This window comes from Natator depressus, chromosome 11 (genome assembly GCF_965152275.1).
Source record: "Natator depressus isolate rNatDep1 chromosome 11, rNatDep2.hap1, whole genome shotgun sequence".
NCBI lineage: Eukaryota > Metazoa > Chordata > Testudines > Cheloniidae > Natator > Natator depressus.
The window spans coordinates 26,438,837-26,463,660 of record NC_134244.1 but is presented as its reverse complement, the minus strand read 5'-3'; the positions used below and the strand labels follow the sequence as shown (position 1 = coordinate 26,463,660).

Sequence of the window (24,824 nt, the reverse complement as noted above, 5' to 3'; positions counted from 1 at the left end):
TAAATCAATATATTTGAAAATATAGAAAAACATCCAAAAATATTGAATACATTTCACTTGGTATTCTATTGCTTAACAGAGCGAATAAAACTATGATTAATCGTGATTATTTTTTTAAATCATGATTAATATTTTTGAGTTAATCACATGAGTTAACTGCGATTAATCAACAGCCCTAGTTATTACTAAAAAAAAAAAAAGCTAATCACCATTGCTGGGCAGGAAACCATTGTCCTGTCCCACAAGAGTTTCAGATTTTGAAATTTTTTCCCCACCCTGAATCTTGACAAAAAGTCAACATCTCAAAAAAAATTGTGAACCTAAAATCGAAAAGAATTTTTGGAATGGGATCAATCAAAATGTTTCATTTAGATTTTGACCTTTTTAAAAATAAAACTATAAATTAACTAGTATTTTGAAATGAAAAGTCCTTTCAACAATTTCAATTCCCCTCCCCTCCCCCCCCCCCCAAAATTAGGAAATCAGATTTGTTGTAACTGACCCTTTCCCACAAATAGTTTCAGTTTTCACAAAATCAAAGTTTAGCCAAAAACAAAACAAAACAAAACACATTTTGCCAGAAAATTCCCAACCAGCAATACTAATTACTTCTGTCTGGTATCCTGTGAGCTGAGTTGGACTATCAGTTATATCTGCAAAACCATGCACAGTAGTGTTCTCACGGCTCATTATCATGCATTGTAATTAATGGACTCCTGTTACCATGATCTGATGATAGTTAACCGTTAACTATGTCTGACAGATTTCCCAACATATAAGAAAGCAGGGAAAACATCCCATAATTATCACCTTCCTATTTATGAAGCACAAACTGGTTTTGAATGTTTTCTTGTCACACATTTTTAATGAAAATAGACTATGATCATGTTTAATTTCCCTCATAAGCTTTTATGCAGCATTATCTCATATTTTGATCTTTACATTTGCATCTCCTGTCAAATTTCCAGTGCTAGAGAACTGTTAATGTTCATCATCTTCTTCACTAGTAGTTTATTTGGGGAAATATTGAAACTGATTTCCTTATTGGAGCGTGTGAAGATGCAGAGTGTACCCATTTCCACACAGCAGTTTGCATTGTATGCAAAGGAACATTAGTATATTTTACAAGATAAAATGCAGCATAAGACAGGCTGGAGCTTCTAAAGGCCATATACTTCCCTCAATCCATCAACACTCATTGACATCAATGGGAATCTGTGCTCAGATCAAAGGCAGCATATATATGTCCTTTCATATTTAACATACAGATTGTCTGCTATCTTCAAGATATCTGAAATCTTACACACTAAGATCATTCAAATCCTGCTAAAAGATTTTACTATGACACTGATTTCAAAAATATCCTTCCAGTTCTGTATTATACAGGATATAAAACATTTTAACCATTTTACCTGGAACATTTGCTATACTTCCTTTTCAGAAGCAAGAGTTATAGCAAAGGTTGCTTACGTCAGTCAGTATGTATAACACACTACTACACAACTCTTCAACATTATACTGTACTCTATGTTTTTAAAAATAAAGATATTCATTTTCACAGTGGATTGGACTAGAAGTCAATGGTTTATACCATCTATATAAAGTAATAATCTGTAATTTTAGCTATTTGTAATTTACCAGATGCTAAAATTAGGTCATAACTGAAATGGGACAAAAGCAATGTAGTAATAAGAATGACATGGTTTTAAAGTCTGGTATCTTGTTAATCAAACATATCAACAAATGTTGTAGTACATTTTTCTCCACTTACAAATGGTTGTGACCAAAAGTACCTCTCTATTCACACCCTACACATTATTGTATTAATTTTTGTGCAAAATATGCCTTGTAAGGTATAATTTAAAAACTAATAAACAGATCAATATTCTTGTGTAACCTATGTACAACATGCATATTAACAGTTATGAACACAAGCTGAAATTATGACTACAGTGTGTATACTGGACAAGTATACTGTATACTGTACAGGTATTGGGAGGGAGTAAACTGGTTTCTCAAAGACAAACGACAAGCTGACGCTTTTAGCCAGATGTCAAAGTTGATTGGCAATCACTGGTCAAGTGGCCATTCTTTGGTAGTGAAGGGGGCGAGGAACAGATTGATCTGCATTTTAGCAAATAACAACATGGAACCTCTTTCACCACGAGATTCCATGTCTTTGTTCTCACAGCTGCAATGAACTTTATCTAGGGGTAACCCTCAGGAAAATGTATTTCAAAGGGTGACTGAACTATAAAAATGAGGGGCAAAAACACCCTAAATTCTCTCTCTCTCTCTCTCCCACCCTCCCCCCCCCCGGCTAATATGACAAAAGAACCAGCCCCTTGACTTTGGGGGGAAATCCTGACCTGAGAACCAGCCCCTTAATGTAGCAGTGCTTTTTCGACACTGCTGCCCAAAGAAATATAGCAAGTTCCAAGCCTAAATCTAGTGTTGTTTTGTTTCCATGACTTACACTGGGGAAATTATCCTTCTAACTGAATAAAGCTGAACATGGCTGCCTCCAGCCAGAAAGGTCACTATAGAGCTACAAGAGGTGCATCCTCTCCAAAGGAAAACTACTCCTTTTATGAGCAAGACAGCCAATTGCCACCTAGAAAAGGAATGGCCAAGTTTGAATTGGAACTCGGATCCTCTACAAGAGAGCTTGATGTTATAATCACCATAGCAAATGGTGTTATAGAGCTAAGTTTGACTGAAAAATTTGACCCTCCCTCGCAACTACAGCTTAACTTCTTCACAGAAAAATAGGGAGAGGTGCTAATCTGAGTCCTGTTCTAGAACTTTGACTTCCATTACTAAAACATTTTCATGATCCACAGGGTTTACAGGAGAAGCCACACTTCAGCCTTCCACTTGGCAGCCTGCTGACAACTGCTGACCCTGGACGCCTAGCCCCAGTTTGAGGCTCCACCCCTGACATGTCAGGGTAGCCAACCTACTTAAACCAGCAACAGGACGCTCTCCAAACAATTGGGATCCACCATGCTCTGGACTGTATACCTTGTGCCTCCTGCACCAGCTCACCTGGCTTGACTTCCTGGTGCCCTGACATGGCTTGGCTCATGGCATCTGGCCTGTGGTTCTGATCTCCAGTTTGTCTTCTGCCTCTGATCTCCCGGTATCTTGAGCCAGCTGACCCTTGGCTCCTGACTGTGAACCGCAGCTCTGACCACAAGGTCCGGCTGCCCATGACCCAGCCCTGACAAACATTAGATAGTCTCATTTGGCAGGTGTTATTCACTCCAGCAGTAGTTATTTGAGTAACAAGTGCTGAACAGGACCCTTATTTAGAATGTCTTAAAAAAAACATTCACCATTACAAAAAACTGATGCTTACTGTACGGCCTGTCTCTCTGCGTGGGTGACAGCCAACAAAACGGCATTCATCCCTGGTAGCACATTTTTTGGTCACAGATGTACTCCTTCCATGGCTTGTGAAATGATGAACTGTCAAGCAGTACTTTGTATCTGAGAAATACATCAAAATCAGGTTTATTTTCATACAGTGTGAGTTCTTTCACATACTTCAAAAGTTTTCACTAAATGACAAGTTACAATAAAGTGCTTGCACTTAGAAAACTTAGAGATTGTGTGGGGTTTAGAGCAGTAAAATGGCATTATATTCCCAAAAAATTGTCATTTAACAGTCATGACGTATTAGGTAGACCTTAAATTAAATGTGCCATTTGGCCCCTAGGCTGCAACTTATGAAAAAGGGCATTGAGATTTGTACTATCTATCTAACACTTCATCTCTAGCTAGCTAGTTTTAGCAGCTTCTCTCCTGGTTCTTCCTTTCCCTCTTGCACTCACTTCTCATTCCCTTTCCCCTCCACCTAGACTTCTTTACCTTTTTCATTTCCCACTTCTATCCCACCTCTCCCCTAGCCCCCAACTCCCCTTCTTCCAACATTTTTCCTCCTTTCCCCTCTCTTCAGGGTATGTTACCTTCCCTAGTTTCAGTGACCCTGCTATTCTCTCTTCCAAGTGTGATCTTCAGGCCTTATTGCCAAACGTGTCTGCACTACCAATGGATGCACTAACATGACACTTTCCATTTTGAGAGTTCACATACAACACATCTGAAATCACATGCAGCAATGATGTACGCCTACAGTTTAGCATAAACCTTGCATTAGGCCTTTTATATAGCTGTCTTTTATAAAGTCATCCCTAATTAACAAAACTGCACTAAATATTAGAAGTAATTGTTTCAGCTCCTATGTTAATTTTGCAAAAGACACTAGGAATGATGGTAGATTTGGCAGCACATTTAGCTTTGACTGCGGGACTGAATTAAGAAATAGTCTTTACCCTTGAACAGCTGACTCTTGGAGACAGTACTAAAGTAATAGCTGGCTTTGGCGAGGGGAATATAATTTGACAGTGCAAATTGTTTTCCCACCATGTATCAATGTTGGATAAGTTAACCGCTAAGTTCAGAGGAAATGCAAACAAGACCAATATTACATTAGAAGTATAAAGACAACCTAATAAAACTATTTGTTTCTTCACAAGCACAAGGAAAATAGGAAAAAAGGATTGGAAAACAGGAATCCAGAGTCTGTTTATAGAGATTTACGATATATATTAGATTAATCTGGCATAGAACTACAAAGAGGGAGGATAACATAAGAATGGCCATACTGGGTCAGATCAATAGTCCATCTAGCCCAGTACCTTGTCTTCCAACAGTGGCCAGTGCCAGATACTTCAGAGGGAATGAACAGAACAGGGCAATTATCAAGTGATCCATCCCATCACCAGTCACAGCTTCTGGCAGTCAAACATTTAGGGATACCCAGGGCATGTGGTTATGTCCCTGACCATTTTGGCTAATGGACATTGATGGACCTATCCTCCACAAACTCACCTAATACTTTTTTGAATACAGTTATACTTTTGGCCTTCACAACATCCCCTGGCAACGAGTTCTACAGGTTGATTTTGGGTTGTGTGAAACCACTTCAAGCCAGGGCGTGAGGCAGCTCCCCTAGTTTCAGCACATATGTATTGTTGGATTGTTTTTTCTAGTCTGTATCACTTTGCACTTATTAACACTGAAATTCATCTGCTGCTGTGTCACCCAGTCACCCAGTTTAGCGAGATATGTTTGTAACTTTTCACAGTCAGCTTTGGACTAGCTATCTTAAGTAATTAAATGGAAGTCTCAGCTAGGGCTGTGCTTTGATCATTCATTTTGAATCTAGAATGTATACAGGGCTGAATTCAGCTGTATACTTAATCTCAAATCCTATATTCTCCACTCACTGCACACACATCACTACAAGGTGTCCATCCACCCAGAAATGTGACTATGCTTTAAGACTACAGTATTCAAAAATTCCTCTAAAATCCTTAGCACAAGCTTGCCAACCCATAAAAATGGTAGAGTTACATTAACGAATTTCTAGTTATACATACTCTAGTGAGCAGCTTCCTTATTCTATAAAAAGATACTCTACACAATACTCATTCAAATACGTACTACAGTAGAACCTCAGAGTTACGAACACCAGAGTTACAAACTGACTGGTCAACCACACACCTCATTTGGAATCGGAAGTGTGCAATCAAGCAGTAGCAGAGACAAAAAGTAAAAAAAAGGCAAATACAGTACTGTGTGAAACGTAAACTATGAAAAAAATAAAGGGAAAGCAGCATTTTTCTTCTGCGTAGTAAAGTTTCAAAGCTGTATTAAATCAATGTTCAGTTGTAAAACTTTTGAAAGAACAACCGTAATGTTTTGTTCAGAGTTATGAACATTTCAGAGTTACGAACAACCTCCATTCCTCAGGTATTCATAACTCTGAGGTTGTAGTGTAAGTCTAAACATACAAGGTCTTCAACATGATTTGCAATATTGCTTAGCGTATTCATATGGCTGGAATATCCATTTCAAGAGAAATCATAAGGCTCATGATTACTAATTCTATCCCCAGGGCATCAGTATGATGGTATGTTAATCCTATATAACTAGCTGTCTGAGAGATGGTTGAATCGGGGGAAAAACAAAATTAAATACCTTAAAGAATCTCCCTAAGACAGGCACACTTACTTTCAGGGCACCATTTATCTTCAGCCCATCTGTTACAGTTGTAATTGTCAACTGCATTTGCACAGGTGAAACACTTAAAGCTGTTTGGAAATGGAGTGGCTTTAAAAATACAATAAGTATGTTAAGTTTGCAAATATCAAAAATTAAAATGTCAAACAAAAAGTGCTTGCTTTTACATTTATTAGACAAAAATACTTATATATATGCTAATGTTTATATTTACACATATTCACACATTTATACACATGTTTATAAGAATAGCACATACAGTTCATGTCAATCTATTGGGTAAATTAAGAACTATTTCATACCTTACCATAGAAGCTTTTACTTCTTGTACTAACATCATCATGCCTTAACTTTAAAACATTTCCCGGCCTTTTCATTCTCTCTCACAATCAAAACGCTGTTTGAATGGAGAGCGTATCATTGCACATTACATCTACAGTATTATAACATACAAGATACACATATCTCCTCTGTATATGCACACATGTACACTGTTGCACAATCTACATTTAATCAGCTTTTGCTTCCCTAGATGTGGCAGATACTGCTTTGAAACCAGCTCCAAGTCACTGCCCCCAACTCTGAACAAGCAGTTGCCAATTAGGGATTAGTGCGTTTGATTTCAAATTCTGTTTTTATAACATTTTATATACACACATACAGGAGTTTTAAAGCAGTTTGGCATCAAACACCCCACCTGCTAAACATCACTACTTTTCCACTTTAATCCTTTATATCAGAGATACTGTTATCCAGTTGGGTGCACAGGGAGAGTAATTGGAGTGCAAGGTAAGAAGCAGACATATGATGCTATTACTGACAGCTGATTTCCCAGCTACGACGGTGGTTTTAACTTTGTACTAACTTTCATACTTTCACTTAGTGCTAACTTTAAAAGTGTTCAAAACACGTACCTCCCTACCCCACCCACAAAAAAGCAGTACAACAAACAGAAATGGATAGTCCATTGCACCATTTACATTGTACAAAATAAAGTCATTTTGAGACATAAAAGGGCAAAAGCATCCAAAATCTGAAACTGTTTATTATCAAAGTACAAATCAAAGAAAACACTTCTCTCCCTCTCTGTTCAACTTCATTCAGACTGTATCTCAAATGTTAAGAATGATACTGAGCAACCATAGGAGGCACCCAAATGAATGTTTTGTTTTAAACTCTAGAGGAGATCCCCAATGTCTAAGAGAGAGACACTTTATGTTTAAGAGAGAGCCCTGAAAATGAGGGATAACAATGGAAAAGCTGATAGCTGAAATATTAACCTATATTCTCAAATACAAGAAAGCCACAACTGGCTACTTACGGTCTAGTGGAGGTCTCACATTATAGAAGTTGATGTTCTTGGCTAGAGCCCAATTCCCTGAGAGGATGAAGATCTGAAGAGAAGCTAATGCCAACATGTGATAGAATAGTAGCATGCTGACTATTACTGAACAGGGAAATCTAAAATACTTGTGCCTAGAAGAGAAGAAACATACAATTATGACAGAGGAACCATAAAGAACTGAGAATGTGAAGCACTGGACTTCCTATATCTGAAACCTTGACAGTTCAGTGCTTGGATCCAGACTGCTAGTGCAGGTAAGCATACATTCCTAACCATTATGAGCAATTCAAAGCTGAGCAGCTGCTGCCTTCTACTGGTTAGCATTTTGTACAGGACAGCTATATTTCTACAATCAGTACGGTAGTAATTTTGTTATGCTATGTTGTTCAGCTACATGATGAGTTCCCCCAGGCAATCAGTTTTAGAAATGGCTTATAAGGGTATGTCTACACCGTGATACAAAAGCTGAGGCACTGAGTCTCAAACCCCACGTCAGCTGACTTGGGCTCATGGGCGCTCAGGCTGCAAGTCTAAAAATAGCAGTGAAGACATTCAGACTTGGGCTGAACCCAGGCCCAAGGGTATGTCTACAAGGGGATAAAAGGCGCACAACATGGCTGCACCTGGCCCAGGTCAGCTGATTCAGTCTCACAAGGCTTAAAAACTGCTGTGTAGATATTCAGCAATTTTTCAGCCCCAGAGCCCAAGCCCCACGAGCCTGAGTCAGCTGACCCAGGCCAGCCGTGGGTTTTTTATTCCAGTGTAGACAGAGCCTGACACCCTCCCTCTCATGGGAACTCAGAGCCCAGGCTCCAGCCTGAGCCTGAACATCGACACTGCTATTTCATAATCCCACAGCCCGAGCCCAAGTCTGCTGACCTGGGCCAGTCATGGCTGTGCCACAGGGTCTTTTATTGCAGTGAAGAACTACCCCCCTAGTGTTCATGGAAAAATACTTTCATATCTTGCTTATAACATGAGTTTGACAAAATTAAAATATTTGTAGACCAGGCAAGACGCAATCTCAGATATCATTCTTTACATCAGCAACGTAAAAACTCAGCTCAGAGACCCAGATCCCAGCTGGCCTAAATTGGTGTAGAATTACTGACATCAATGGAGCTATGCCAATATACAGCAGTGCAAGATCTGGTCTAAATTGTTGGTCCTTGTTTTTCCATAAGCATACTTCTGACTGGCATGGTATTTAACTGCATAGGTTTTTACAATCTGATTTATCTTTAAAAAAATGTATTTTTCAAAGAAAAGCCAAAGCAAGCTGTCATCATAACCACAAATTAGAGGGCGAACCAATAGCAGCATTCTTTCATTCCTTTACCCTGGTGCACTTAAACTTGGCCTCCTGCAGTACAGGGTCCAATCATCATATCAGCCCCACCGAACCTCTCTTTTGTGCACATTCAGCTTGTGTTCATACTTTTCAAGCAACTGCATGTACAGGTGATAGGTCTTCAGTGTGAAACTCTATTTGTCTCCTCAGCTTGTGCACGTAAATTCTAGTGTTGGTCGAAATAATTTCACAACTCAATGTTTTTCTTTGAAAAACAGGGACACATTTTTTGCAGACATTTTCACAAACAACTCATGCTACTTTTCTTTTTTTAGCCAGTTCTAGTAAATTCTATCGCCTGCATTCACAGGTGTTAAGTCCTCTCCCCTGTGTGTGCTAGTGCAGGGGAAATACCTTTGCAGGCATTTACATGTGCATTATGGAGCAAACCCTGTGCCCCTCTGCATGGATGTTGAGGACCCCAGATTCAGTGGAATGGTGACATTCTGGATGGAGAAGGGTGGGGTTGGGATTGGGATGGACGTTGGGCAGCCCTTAGTGGCCCATTGCAAACAAATGTCTAGCAGACCTTTGAAGGCAGAGCAGGGATGGGAAAGGAGAGCTGATTCCTGAATCCTCCAGTCAACCCAAGTCCATGGGGTGGGGAGAGTCAAAGTGCCATCAAGTCAACTCCAGGCCAGACGCTACACGCAGTGCACGTGTGGCACACTGAGGGGAAAGGGAGAGGGGCCTGAGACTTTCTTCCCATTCCTGTGCTTCAGGGAAGAACTACTTCAAACAGACTCTTGGCCTGCAACCAACAAGTGGCAGAAGGTTTTGTTTTGTGCACTAGGCCTTACTAACTTTTGTGAACATATATATTTTTTTAATGTGTGTTTATTTTTAGGATATTTTAACAGATATTTGAGAAACTGTTTTTGCACCACACTTACAGTGTATCCCCAGGACTGTTTCCTGCGGATGCCCCAGGTCTTCCTTGTACTGGAGCCCAAATTGTTCACAAACAGATCAAGAAAAGCATCTGAAAGAACCAAACAGTGGCTTTGTGATCATTATTCGGTACACAGGGAAAGAGTCAGCTCAGATATAATATGCCTTTAATATTATTGATAATAAAAGAAAAGAACATAGGGTATGTATCTAGGCTGATAATATATATACCATAACAGATTTGAACTATATTACCCTACTATTCACTAGTGAGTGCCATGCTAATCACAGTTGCCAACTTTCACAAGGTAAATAAACACCCCGACTTTCACAATAAGCCAAAAATCAAGCTAATCCCATTTCAAAACAAGGCCAAAACAAGCCAATTCCTAAGAACCCCAACATTTAACCGATGGGATAAGTGTTTGTGTCATGAGTGATACTTTCCTGCTGGCAAGGCATAAATCAACATAACATTGCATCACAATGTTGTAAGTTGATGTCATGATGCAGTGATGTTCCATGGGTGCTGAAGTCTATTTAAGGACCCTTTAATATTTTACAAGATAGATTTGCAGAGAATGGGATTATCCCATAGAAATCAGAACCAACAATGGAAAAAAAACAGGATGGTGACCCCAGCACAACATGTCATCTGTCTTATTTTGTCCTCATTTGATCCTTCCTAGAACTAATTGTTTGAACCAACATTTGTTGAGAGAGCAACAGTCCCCCAAAAGTTCTGAGTGTTCTGCATTATTTGCTTTTATTTTAAATCAAAGCCTGAAGAAGGTCCCATGGCAGAAACACCACTTATGTTCTTTTCCCACCCTGTACATTATAAATCACGTGGCTCATTCCTCTGTGTCAGTTCTTGCTACTAGATTAACATATTATCCGTCTCAAGACAGGGAAGTTTTTCAGTTCCTTTCCTCTGAGAGAGCCATTGAGAAAAGTGACTAGTTCCTTCTTTGCTTCACTGACAAAGCTAAAAAAGTCCTCACCCTACATTAAATTTGAAGTTTTCTGCTCCAGTTTCAATGCACCACACAAGAGAAGAAATCAAACGCTGCCATGCAGTCATTCATTAATAGAGCCATACCACCACTCCTGGATAAATGAAAAAGTGCAGGTGTATTAAAGGTCTTCAAAGTAAATTCCCATTTAAATAAATTTCCTATAAAGATGAACTTCCCCTAAAAACAGCCACATTAGAAAAAGGTTTTCTGTTTAAATGATCAAATTAAATGGTCAAGATACATTGGGGCTAAAACTTGGTTCTCTCCCCTAGCTCTCAAATGATAGCACCAGTGTGTACATTTAGAACACCTAGGAGGGGAGATTAATTAATCCTAATTATGATCCATTTAAATAGCCAGCTCTTTTCCATTATGCCTATTTTTACAAATACAGAGGGCAGTCCCCACTCACACAACATACCATATGGGTCACTCTGGTTGCACAAAGGGAACTAAGCTGCCCTAAAAGGGCAGGGTGGGATTCTGCAGCAGTAGAGGTCGTTCAGATACAGCACCCCCTTCGCCCTCCCTCCTGCACATACCCTAGTATAACAGAGACACAGAAGGGGTAAGGACATGAATGGCCACTGGTGCACCCCTAAAATTATGTCTGACCTCAGGCTGCTCTAACTAGTGCCAGGGCAAACTGGCCCCCAACAGGCCCCAGGACAGGGGTGACAGAAAGTTGCCTTTATGCCTCCACCTCAATCCCTGCACCCCTTAGACAGGCAGCATGACATGTGTTTAATCTCAGAACAATTTTGAATGTTTGCATCAAACCCATAAGGGCTAAACACTTAATTAGGCCCTGAATCCCTGCATGATGCTTTGAACATTTTGGTGGGACTGCACCAACTCAGTTGCTTTTTTTTGTTGTTGTTCTGAATGCAAACAATTATTCTTCCATTCTTTCATTAAATAGCTCATGCTATGCTCTTCACTTAGTTGGTTTTACCTAGTCAGGAGAATTTTAATCAATCTTGACTCTAAATGTACTTCTGACAGCTGGGCTAGCAAGCCTATTGTTTTATGCTTGCTCTGTGAAGGCTGAGTACTGAACCATTTCAATGCACAGCAGTAGTGAGGTTTATCTTCCTCATATACATTTCCTTTAGTTTGTATTGGCAATTTGCCTTTATATAAAGAAAGATCTATAAAACCAGTGAACTTTATCAAATACATCTGATAGCACATAGAAGCACAATTACACCTGTGCCAACTTTCTACAAGTTCAAGATCCCCCCACCCTATCCCAGTTCCCATGGCTCAAATCACATAGCCTGTGGCAAATGGCAAATTTTAGGGAATATAAATACAGAAAGGCGGGTTGTCATCCGTGCACAGGCAAGGACTTTTTCCCCACGACACTCCAGACACAGGGCCTCAGGATCGCCCTCCTTCACCCAAATCTCTTCTCCTCTTTCCCCAGGACTCCCATTCTCCCCTCCCCCTCCCCCTTCCCCTAGGACTCACTCTCTGCAATGAACTTTCTCGAGAAGCACTGCTCATGAGCCAGCATCCCCTGCTGGGACTCAGGAATCTAGCTCCACATACAGTACCAGGAATCCAGCAGGCAGGCAGCGCCCCTCCCCACAACACCCTCCACGGGCCAAGGTGGACAGGCATGTAGGCAGCAGAGTGGCTCAGAAATAGATTTGGGAGGTGAGGGCTGACCCTGCTCTAGCCCTGGCCACCTGCTGCCTATGACAAAGGGTGATAGACATATGTGGGCACTGGAATACTGGCAATCCAATGCACACACTATGGCCCCACTCCTGCAAACACCTATGGATGTGAGTAATATTAGAAATGGGAATATTCCCACTAAAGCATTTGCCTGATTGAGGGCTACATTTGTATACAAACATACCCGCATGAAACCTCCAGGAATATGTCCAACCAAAACTGGCAACCCTACCCATAAGAAAAAGTGATATCCATTTAACATGATGATTTATCATTTACCTTTCACTGCCTAACCTGCTCTCTGCCTATTGATCTGTGTCCATGAAAATTATTCTTAAATTGCAAAACTCGGATCACCTTTGAATCGCCTTTTCCCTTCTTCCTTCCTTCCCTCCCTCTTTTAAAAGCAGAACCTGTCACGAGAACATTTCCTCCTCCGCTCTGCAAATATTGAATTTCATCAAAGAATTACACCTGCCCAAGGGCAGGGATAGGCAGCCAATTCAATCCTGGGCCTATAATAGCTATTATGTAGAACAATGTAATGACTTTAAAATCTGCATCTCCCAACACTAGAGAACTGCAAATGGGAGCTTACACTAGTCAGGAAGAGGAGTTTACTTATCTGTGTTCCACTGAGGGTTTCCACATGTGCACCATGAATCCAGAGCTAGAGAATTTGAAAGTAGTAGTGTCTGTTGATCTGCACATACACCCTTGTTTTGCCTCATGGTTTTGACTGTAGTGATAAAAGGCGAGGCAGACCAGGGTGCACCTCCAGTTCCTTTTCCACTGCAAATTGAACAGATCTGCAGCAAAGGGGAAGGAGGGCGGGAAGTGGAATACAAATAGGGACCCCACATCTCGAAGAACCTCCAGTTACAGGTAAGTAACCTCCTCTCCTTCTTTGAGTGATCGTCCCTATTGTATTCCACTGTGAGTGATTAACAAGCAGTACCTAATTTGGAGGAGGGTACGAGGAAGAGGATGGAATGGTGGATTGGAGAACAGCCATGCCAAATGAGGCATCCGTCACAGAGTCTTGCACCAAGACATAATGCTTAGCGAAGGTATGTACCGAACTCCACATGATTGCCCTACATATATCTGGAAGCAGTATATTTTGCAGAGTGGCTGTAGTCGATGCTTGTGCTCTTGTCTAATGGGCTCTCACCCCAAGGAGTGGAGGAAGTCCCAACAACTGATAGCAAAGTGTAATGCATCACAAAATCCACTTATAAATCCTCTGTGTGGAGATTGCCTACCCCTTAATCCTTTCAACTATAGCAACAAACAGTCTAGGGGATTTCCTGATCGATCTTGTTCTCTGCAGGTAAAAGGCCAAGGCCCTGCGGAGTGAAGGCACCACTTCTCCACTGAGACATGAGGCTTCAGAAAGAAAGCAAGTGTATGGGTTGGTGGAGATGAAACCAGGATACAACCTTTGGTAGAAACTTGGGGTGCAGATGCAGGGAGACTTTGTCCTTATGGAATATGGTGAAAGGAGGAGTCTGCCATCATGGCCCCCAGTTACCCTTGTCATGGAAATAATAGCTACTAGGAAGGCAACTTTCGTGGAAAGGTGGGACAGGGAGCAGGAAGCCAGTGGCTCAAAAGATGATTTCATTAACATAGAGAAAACGAGATTGAGGTGCCACTCAAGAGCAATAGGTTAGAAGGGTGGGAAGGTTCTGAGGAGACCATTCCAAAATCTGACAGTCAATGGATGCGTAAATATGGAGTGGCCTTCCATTGGGAGGATGGGGGGATGGAAGGCACTGATAGCCGCTGTATGGACCTTGATGGAGTTCAGAGCAAGTCCCAACGTCTTCAAGGAAAGGATGTCTTGTACTCCAATGAACATACCCATTCTAGCAAAAATGCCCATCCAAAAACCAAGCTCTCAGGTGAAGTGTGTATAGATCGGGATGCCTGATCCTGCTGCCATGTTGCATGAGGAGTTCCAGAAAAGCTGGAAGGGGACACAGGGGACTAGCCAACATGCAAAGAAGCTGAGGAAACCAGAATTGGAATGGCCAGAAAAGGGCAACCAGAATGACCATGGCCTTCTCCTGCCTGATCTTGTGGAGGTCTCATTGCAGGAGCGGGAGATGGAGAAAGGCGTAATTGATCTGGTCCAACCAGTGGAGGATGAAGGCATCGCCTTGGGAATGGACACTGATACCCCTTCCCATGGAGCAGTAGATGGTGCACTTGCTGTTGGCATGGGAGGCAAAGAGTCCCTCATTGGCTGAAAATATCATTGACTACAGTGTCATGAAGTTCCCATTGTGGTTGGCCATAAACTTCCTGCTGAGAAAGCCTGCAGTCACATTCTGAGTCCCTGGAAGATAGGCTGCTGACAACAGGATCTTGTGGGCAATGCACCAATTCTATAGATAAACCGCTTCTGCACAGAGTGCAGTTGACCTCATGCCCCCTTGTTTGTTGATGTAACAAATGGTGGTGGTGCTGTCAGACATGATGAGAACATGATGGGAGCAAATGGATGGGAAGAATGCTTGACATGCTCTCCATGTCACCCAAAGCTCCAGAATGTTGATGTGCATTCTGGATTCCCAAGGGGTCCAAGTCCCTGGCGTCATGTGCTTACCCATATGGGTACCCCATCCAGCAAGTGATGCATCCATTATGATCATTGTGTCTAGGGAGGATAAGAGGAAAGGCATCCAAGCCCAGATCTGCCTCAGGTCAGTCCACCACTAGATGGAGGAGTGCATTTTGGAGGGGACTGTCAACAGAAAGTCCATAGTAGTTGCATGGGAGAATAGACTCTCTGGAGCCACAAGACAGCGAAGGAGAAGGTGAGCGAAAACAGTGATGTATATGCAGGCTGCCATGTGGTCAAGGAGGAATAGGCAAATCCTGATCGGAACAGAAGGATTGTGGACCACTTGTGTGACGAGTTCCTGCAGGATCTGGAACCTATCCCTTGGTAGGTAGGCTTGTGCTGAGACCACATCAGTGAAGGTCCCTATGAAATCCAGGGACTGTGTGGTAACCAAAGTTGATTTTTTGACATTTACACTTACCCCTAGTAGGAAAGGATTCTGAGTAACATGGAGGTCAAGGCTCGAGCCTCCTCTCTTGAGGACCCCATGACACCAGAGGTGGTCTGCTATGACAGAGAAAACCTTGGTGAAGACCATGGAGCAGTGGTGAGTCCAAATAGTAGAACCCTGTATTGCAAGTGCTGAGGGCCTACAAGAACCTTCTGTGGATTGAATGGATGTCTGTGTGAAAATAAGTACCCTGAATATCGAGAGCTATAAACCACATGCCTCTTCTAGCAACAGTAAGCTGCTAAGGTGACCACACGAAACTTGGGTTTGCAGATGAAACAACAGAGGCGGCAGAAGTCCAAGATTGGTCTCCACCCACCTGTCTTCTTGGGTAACAGAAAATAAGTGGAATAGAACCCCACATTCTGATAGAACACTTTCCTTTGAATTATCACTCCCCTTTGAGGTAGGGAGTCTACCTCTAGAGCAAGGATACCGTCATGAGGGTGGTCCCTGAGGAGGGATTGGGGTAGGGGATGTCGATGAGGTAGCATTGTGAATGAGTTTGTATAGCCATGTCCAGTGACATCCAGGACCCACTTGTCCAGTGTTATCACACTCCAAGCTGGTAAAAAGAATGCTAGATGACCCCCGAAGGGTCAGGTGCATGGCAGGAGGCAAGGTGGTTGGCAGCTCTCTAGGTGCATTCAGAATATCGCTTCTGAGAGGACTGAACATGTGGTGCTGAAGACTGTGAAGATGGTCCTGGAAGACGGGATTGCAGGGACTTTTGTCGCTTGTGAGGTGGGTTGTAGGGTCATTGGTGGAAGAACTGGGGAGTCCTGAACACTTGTGCAAGTGGCGGACCGTAGAATTTTCACTTGGGTGCACATGTATGGATACCCAGCGATCGTAGTTTGGCTCTGGAATCTTTGAGAGAGTGGAGGGAATCGTTGATCTTCTCGTTAAAGAGGTTAGACTCATAAAAATGGAGGTCGTCTATGGTATTTTGTACCTCTCTGATGAATGCAGCCAGATGAATGCTGCCATGATTCCCTCCACATGACAATAACCATAGCCACAGTGTGAAAAGAGGTATTCGCTGTGTCCACAGCAGACTGAAGCACCATTCTAACTATCCGTTTGCCCTCTTCCAGGACAGCCAGAAAACAGGCTCAATCCTGCTGGGATTTGTCAGTAAAGTCCTCCGGTTTACTGTAGTTGAGAAAGTCATATTTGGCCAATAAGGCCTGATAGATAGAGATCTGAAATTGGAGGCTAGCCAACAAGAAGACCTTGTGACCCAGATGGTCTAGTCACTTACCCTCCCCGTCTGCCAGGGTGGATCATGGATGCTGTTGCCTGGCCTGCTCCGTTGCCACTTGGATCATGAGGGAATATGGCGGGGGGTGAGAGAACAGAAACTCAGACCCCTTAGCTGGTACATAGTGCTGTTTTTCTGCCCCCTTGGAGATAGGTGCGCAGGTGACTGAGCCATGCCAAACAGTTCAAGCTGGCTGAAGAATGGAATCATTGATTGGTAGAGCAACCTGGGTCAGTACCAAGGCACGAAAGATGTCCAGCTGATGCTGTTTGTTCTGTACTTCCTCCAGTGGAATATGAAGGTCAGCAGCCACCCTGTGTAGGAAGTCCTGGAACTGGTGAAAATCATCTGGAGGCAAGGAGGGGAAGAAGAGGTCACACAGCAGTCACTCTTATCTCCTAAAAACTACTACTTTACACGAAACTGACTTAACACAGCAGGTCACAGCACCACTGGAGAGGCTGGGAAATGTTCCTGTTCCATCTGTACCGAAATGAGGGGCTTCTCCAAAACCAGTTCCAAAAGCCTACCCAAGAGTTGCTGAAGCAGGGATGGGGTGGACCCTCTCTTGCTGAACAGGAAGGCTCCAAAGGAAAATATTGAGACCAGGACTCCCAGTACAGCCAACAGAATGGATCCAGAGGATGCTGCAGATGGCCTCATGGAGTAAGATACCAGTAGCTTCTCTGGAGAGGAGGGTACTGCCCATGAAGCTGTTGATCCCTTAGGGTATTCATAGTGGCGGTAAGGGATGCGCACCCCCTGCGCTTCAGCCAAATCCTCTGATGACAAAAACTCAGATGTCAGTTCCAATGGCAGTACCGTTGGAACTGGTGGCGCTGTGTACACCATAGGGGAATGGGTGGAAGCAGGACGCAGTAAGATCATACCTCCCTAGGTACAGACAGTAAAGGAAGGCATGGAGATGACGGTTCCCCAAGGGCGAAGAGTTCATGTGGCTCCAGCGCAGTCTCCAACTTCCCTGGTGTCAGCGGCACACACTTCGTAGCCAGAACCAGAGCCGAAGTGGAGGACTGTCTCGAAATGATTGACTTAAGGGGGGGGCCAACGTGGAAGGCATGTGTGGCTCAGTACCAGCAGATCTGCCGGTCTGCATGATTTCTTGTCCTGCTTGTGAGCCTTGGAACATGCCACTTCTCCGTGGCTGGAACTCATAGAAGGCACATCACCCTTCTTAGGCCTGGAGGAAGACTTACTGCGAGGCTTATGCACATGCTTCCTTGCCTCCCGACTAGGCCACAGCACAGGGTCTGTAACACTGGTACCACTGGAATCAGTGCCTCAATCTCTGCCAGAACTGGACTTGATCTCTGTGGTCAGAGACGCGCTCCTGGGTTTCTCAGGCCGACGCACTGGAGGGGTTCCCCAGCCTGGATCCTACTATGGCCTCATGGTGACCTCCATGAGGTGCTTCTTGAGGTAGAAAGCCCAACCTTCTCGGGTACAACTTGAGAAGGACAGGCAGATACTGCACCTGGATGAAATGTGGGCTTCTCCCAAAGCAATAGAGGCAGCGTTGGTGCTCGTCGCTTACTGAGAAAGAACACGGGCAGAAGGCGCAGATCTTGAATCTGGGTGTCTTTGGCATAATTCAGCATCCAGGCATGGGTTCTGGATCAGGGGTTGGGGAAGCCCCACTGGTAAACGGATTCCCCAAAGACTCTTATCTCCTAAAAAATACTACTTTACACAAAACTGACTTAATACAGCAAAAACTAGAAGAAAATAAATTTTACACAATTCTAATACTACGTGGGGATTTTTTAAATGCAGCAGAGACAAGAGGACAGTAACAGCTCCAGCTCGGACCATGCAGCCATGAGAAGGAACTGGAGGCCCTGCCCTTTATCACTTCGGTTGAAACCATGAGGCAAAGCAAGGACACATGCATGGAGCAACGGACACTACTACTTTCAAATTCTCTGACTCCAGACGCATGGTGTGCATGTGTATACCCTCAGTGGAATACAATAGGGACCATCCCTTGAAGAAGAATGAGATGTTTCCCATGCAGCAGTAAGCTTTTACTTTCCTTGTGGAAAAATCAGAAGGAAAGGATTTATCCACCCTTGCTTCAAATTGAAACACACACACACACCCACACACACCCCTTTCCTGCTACCTCTGAAAATATCTGAATGCTTCTGCATTTCTCATTTCTTTTCCACATAGCCAAAATTTCTATATTTACGAGCTTAAGCTTCTTTCAATATCTCATTTAACTATTTTAACATGAGGGTACTGTATAAAATTGTAAAATATTTTATATTAAAGCTGACTTAGCACTTTAAACGGTCAATGACTGAGTATTATTTCTTTGCTAAAAGCACTCATAAATTAGACTGTAAGTTTTACTATTTTACACTTGTATGGAACTTATCATTCAAGTCCCTCGAAGCACTAAATCATCATTAACTAACTGAGTCTCAATACCCCTGTGAAGTAGGTAAAAATTACTGCACTTCTTTTACAGATGAATAAACTGAGGCACAGACAGGTTAAGTGATTTAAATAAGGATCATATAAAGCATCATCAAACAAGCTGGGAACACAACCCAGGATTCCTGACTTGCAGTCTCTTGCTCCAGATATGGCTCCCTTCTTTTACATTATAATGTTCTACATTATTACGTACATAGTTTATATTTCTCTTTATTCTCTTTCTTTATTCTCATTTGTTTCTCTCAAACAGTTGCTCTGTCATTAGGTAAAATTATTATTCTTTTTGTGACAATTGGTACCATAAACAACTTTGTTCCAGTGGGCTGAGATTAAATCATTCCTACCCTGTGTAATTCATGAATTGATGCAGTGTTAAACTGTATGTTCCACAAATGGCAAACCAGACTTGTCCAGTATATCTTCTGGGGGGGGGGGGGGGAGGGGGAAAGGGAGGACAGACAGACAGTGGTCCAAAAAACAATAGACCGGATCTTAAATCAGCCTGGCTCCATTGATGTCAATGGTTTCATGCTGATTTATACCACATGAGGATCTGGCTCATCGTGTGTAATACTGAATAGAAAATGGAAGTGCCAACTTTTTGCTGTTTTTTAAAAATAGCATAAAATTCCAGTTGCTTCATTTTTGATGCTTTTTATGTTTCAGGAGGAATTCTGTTCCTGATACAAAGTGGGCCCCAATAACATACATCTGGATGCAATGCAAAGATTATGCACCTACAATCTATCTTGTAAAGAAAGTCATTCTAGGTAATAAAAACTGAGAACTTGCACAAGGTATTTTTGTTTATCATGAGTTAAAATGCTATCTTAAGCTTTTATCAAAAGGATTATAGCAACAAATAATCTTCAGTCACAGCAATGCAAAATAAATCTCTTTTGTACAACTGTATCACCAGCTAAAAATAAATTTTAAACTAAAGAAGCATAACTGTGATTAAGCTGGTTAGTAGATATGGCCTGACAGCTTTGTCTCATTATTCATAAACAATATTTCTCACAAGCTTCACTCTCAATTACATGTCTTAACCAAGATTTCAATAATTTGTCACCTTGATTTCAGAGCTGAAGAGAATGCTTCTCTCACTCTGGTAACCCAACATAACTGACACATAGGGCAAACCCCTTGATATCAGCCTCCACTTATCTACACCTGCTCATTGATCTCATTTCATGGCACTTTGTCTTCTTTCCCACCAGCAGAAAGTTGATTACAGTCACACACACCAAAAATTTGGGTTCTCTCTACCTGACCTTTCCTATTCTTCCCCACTTACAGCTAACATCTTCCAAGTCAAAACCAGTTCAGAGCAGCATACATGTTAATGTAAATTCTAATCAGTGATGCCAGCTTCTTCTTTGAATAAGTGATCAACTCAAACTTTGAAGGAGGGAGTTTTTTCTTGCCGGAACCTTTCAGCGAAAGCACTAGAGGTTCGAAACTAAAAACTGTGTCATACAATAATAGCTCCACTTTTACAATGTGTACATGCTGTTCTTTCATATGTTTCATGCTGCAAACTTGAACAGCCACATTCCTAACCCTACAATCTTCTCTCCCCCCGCCTCCCACTCCTGCCCCTATTAGCTCATTAACAGAAACTTTGGTCTCTTATCACCTATTTCTCCAAAGGTCAATTTTAGTAGCACACTGGTTATGTCATTTTTAACAGACAACACAAGATATAACACTCCAGAAGGAACTAATCAGTTCCTGGCTCCAGCACAAAGCAAACATGCAAGATCATCTTTCAAAATGTTTCTGCCCCTAGTTTATTTTGTAATTTTTGAACAAAGAACTAGGCAGGAAAGAGTTAACTTCCATTTTTTCATGTGAAAGATGAGGGGGGAAAAAACAAACAAACACAGCAAGTTACAGAGAAATATATTTGCTCTAGTAGCATGAATGACCCTAAATGGACAGAATAATAAATAATACATTACACTTAAATAGAGCCACAGTCTATCAAAGCAAATTACCAACATTAATGAATTTAGCCTCACAACAGCCTTGTGAGGCAGGGAAACAATCACATCTCAGTTTTACAAACAGAGAAACTGAAGTAAGGAGATTGGCTGACTTGCCTCACATCACACACGAAGTCTGTGGCAGAGCTGGAAATAGACCTCAGTTCTCCTGAGCCCCCAACTCATGCTTTAATCTCGACACTACCACGGACCTTAGTGAAAGGTCTGCATCTGTTCAACGCAACTGCACATACTCCAGTGTCCCGGGTCCCTAAATTATGCTCCTTTGGATTTCCTAGCACATCAAAATAGTTTGAATGAATAATGCACAAAGTCAGTTTGTTGTACTGTTATTCATTTAAGTTCTGACCTTTTATCAGTGTATCACAGTGTATCACTGCTCAAAATGGGCAAAGCCTGACATATATATTCACGTGGAGATCAAGGCTTAATTCTTCCCTGCATACAAGCTCTATTCAGCACAGAGGGGAGCATCAAGTAGTCATTTAAGTAGTCCCTGTTTCAGCATTGACAGACCCCTAGGCTACTTGAATTGGAGCAGCCTAGCTCTGCTATGCCACCACCCACCTTCTCCCTGTCCCAGTACATCCACCCCATGATGTGGATGGGAGAGGTGGCTGGGCTTTGTGCCAGTTAATAGCATTAGCCTCCACTGGCCAGAATCTGACCATTTTGTACTACCTGAGCATCACAAAGTAGTACAGAACTCAGACTTTGACACCCTCTCCCCAGAGTTCCCGAAAGATGTTGTGATGCTGTTCAGTCAGCCACAGTGAGCCTAAAATTCCATGCGGAGATTAACAAGATCAGTTGAGAATTTTGTTCACATGGCTGTTGTGACCTGAAGTGCCTAGGCTAGCCCACACTGAAAATGCCAAAGTCAGGGCAGACTGCAAAAAGGAGAGCAGATTTCCCCAAAACTGGTGGTTAACACTGTAGTTAGACTCACCGACCAGTCACAACCTGTGCTTCTGATCCCCAACATTAGTTATCAAGAAGCTGAAAAAAAAGAAATCACACAGCCCCTTTTATTGCATTCCAGTCTCTGACTCCCAGTCAGCCCAGTAAAGTGAGAAGATATTTAAAACTCTATTCAATATACAGAATGTTTTTCTGACATCCAAAGAGCCAGCCACATTACCGGATCAATACTAGTTTGGATGGTACCCAAATACCACACTGCTAGCCAATCCTTTAGTAGCTAAAACTAAAGGTTTATTATAAAAGAAAAGAACGAGAAGAGCGTTGCTAAATGGTCAAAGCAATCAGATACATACATGTGATTTCAGAGTCCATATATCATGTTCTTCGAGGCATTGGTGAGTCTGCTGGCTTGTAAAGCAGACTGGAACACATCCAAAGCTTGGATGGGTCTGTCAGTCCTTTATACAAAACTTCAGTTTGTAGAGAAAGTACTCCAGAGGTGTGAAGCAGGACTGAAGACAAAATGGAGAAGATGCAGCAGCCTTTTAAATTCTTTGCCATGTGGCTTGTACCTCCTTTGTCCCAAACACAAACTCACAGCACATGGGCATGAAAAAGCTCTTGGAGACCCCTGACCATATGCATGTCCCTACATGTCCTGTTGACTCATAAGCGTGGCCCCTGGATTCTCTCAATGGGTTCATTGTACAGCTGATTGCCTTTGATGGGCCATTAAGCAGACTGGATAGTACTGATGCCAATCTGTCTGGGGTTGTCACCAGAAACACAGCACAAGTTTGAAATACAAATATAACACACATATTTATAACCCACAATACAAAGATGATACATACATATAAACAAGATTATCATACTTAGCAAATCATAACTTTTCCACTGATGCCTTACATGGCGTATCTTGTAAGATTCATTGCAATTTGGTAATATTGGGTATCCAGAATATTATAAATGGTCATCCGTATTCCATAGAGCATCAAAGGTTTCATCAACCTCCTTAGCTGGGCTGTTTTGTTTGATGTTGCTCATGAGCTTCTCCCCTTCCACTCCAGACTCGCAAATGAAGCATTGAACAACAACAGGGATTACCTACAGTTCAACGACTGAGTTTAGTGGAATGTGGCATGGCTGGAGTTCATTAAGATTTTTAAAAGGCCATTTGTGATAGGTGTAGAGATATGTTTGTAGAAGATTATAATTTAGAGATGCTCCCTCATAAGAATTGAGAGATGTGCCCTGAAGGCACGGATTGGGAACACCACATTGCTGTGTGCAGCAGCTCACCAGAGCTCTCCAGTTTGTTTTACTAAAGTTTTATTCCTTTCTCATTCACTGGGTTTGTTATTTAATGAACCCCAACATCATTACAATAGCAACATGCAAATTCAATTTTAAGGGTATTTTAAAAGATAAGTTATGAAAGTGAAATGACTGAAAAACCCAGCCTACACTGAGTAAGCATTTAACAGGACTGTGTCTGAGAAAAAATCTGTGAAAATGTGTCAGCAGCAGCTGCAGAATGATTACATTTACAAATGTAGTCCATACACCGAGACTTGAAATACTCTTCTTTGGTTAATTGCACCCAGTCTTAGAGTAAGAGCATTATGTTTTGGCAGATGTGGTCTATCCATGTTTATCTCCAGAGCTGTTCCTGTTTGGCAACGAATTAATCCAAACACACAAAGAGGAGAAAGTAAAACCAGGCAGAATTTTTAGAAACTCCCTGGAAAGCTAAATCTTGCCCTGACACTAGCACGGGAAGCGTGTGTGTGCAAAGATGCTTTTAGGTAAGTCCTCTGCTGCAGGAGACTTGCCAGCACAAGACAATGATGTGCGCTCTGCTATTCTAACCCTCAGAAGCAAGATGTCCACCATCTACCAGGTAGTGTTTGCTGCTCATAGTGTTAAGCTGGGGAGGAGGTCGGGAGCACAGCCTGCACCAAAGACCAAGCCTACCTGGGAGATGCAATGCCCAGGCCAGTATACTAACAAAATATATGTCCTAGCTATGGATGAATGCTGCAAAGCAGCTGAAACCCCAAGCAGAGATGCTTTTATAGTTGCCTATACCCTCCTTCTCTCCTGTGAACAAACAGGATAAGACATAGCCTTATGTTTGAATTCTAAACAACTGAAGAACAGCGAAGTCCAAATGCATATTATTATTAAACATTTTTATTGCATCTACCCGCCGAACCAGGGCCCTATTGTACTAGGCACTACATAAACATGTTTTGGCAGGAATCACCAGACGATGCTGTTACATATACCCTTACAAGTTCTCTTTCTTAGTTTGTGAGCAAGTTTTTAGTCTTTGAAGGAATGCTGTATAGTTAGTTTTGTTTGTAGCAGCCCTTGGAAAGACGTTGTGGCAGACAGTTTGCTCTCCACTTTATTTTCTATATTTGGATGCATTTCATGGGACAGAGTAGCTTCCGGGCATTACAGTAGAACCTCAAAGATATGAGGGCATTACAGTAGAACCTCAAAGATATGAACACCAGAGTTATGGACTGACGGGTCAACTGGACATTATGTGGAACTGGAAGTAACCAATCAGGCAGCAACAGAGACACACACAAAAAAGCAAATACTGTACTGTGTCTGTATTGCCTCTTAAAGGTAGACACATGTAGGCTGCCTGTCTCCCCCACCCCATGTCCATGCGCAGGGCATCC

At 42.2% G+C, this 24,824-nt stretch overlaps 1 protein-coding gene across 2 annotated transcripts in view; it reads right to left on the bottom strand.

The window, feature by feature from the left end:
* LYPD6B (LY6/PLAUR domain containing 6B) overlaps positions 1–24,824 on the bottom strand; it is a 71,731-nt gene that overhangs the window by 5,750 nt on the left and 41,157 nt on the right. The window contains exons 1-5 of one of the 2 annotated variants that reach the window (XM_074966812.1): positions 10,682–10,696; positions 9,680–9,768; positions 7,412–7,566; positions 6,082–6,180; positions 3,362–3,492 (exon numbers count right to left, since the gene is read on the bottom strand). In XM_074966812.1, the coding sequence (XP_074822913.1) occupies positions 3,362–3,492; positions 6,082–6,180; positions 7,412–7,526 (345 nt within the window). In that variant the 5' untranslated portion in view covers positions 7,527–7,566; positions 9,680–9,768; positions 10,682–10,696. Of the gene's footprint in view, positions 1–3,361; positions 3,493–6,081; positions 6,181–7,411; positions 7,567–9,679; positions 9,769–10,681; positions 10,697–24,824 lie in introns of those variants that run through there. The other variant, XM_074966813.1, reaches the window with a different exon arrangement.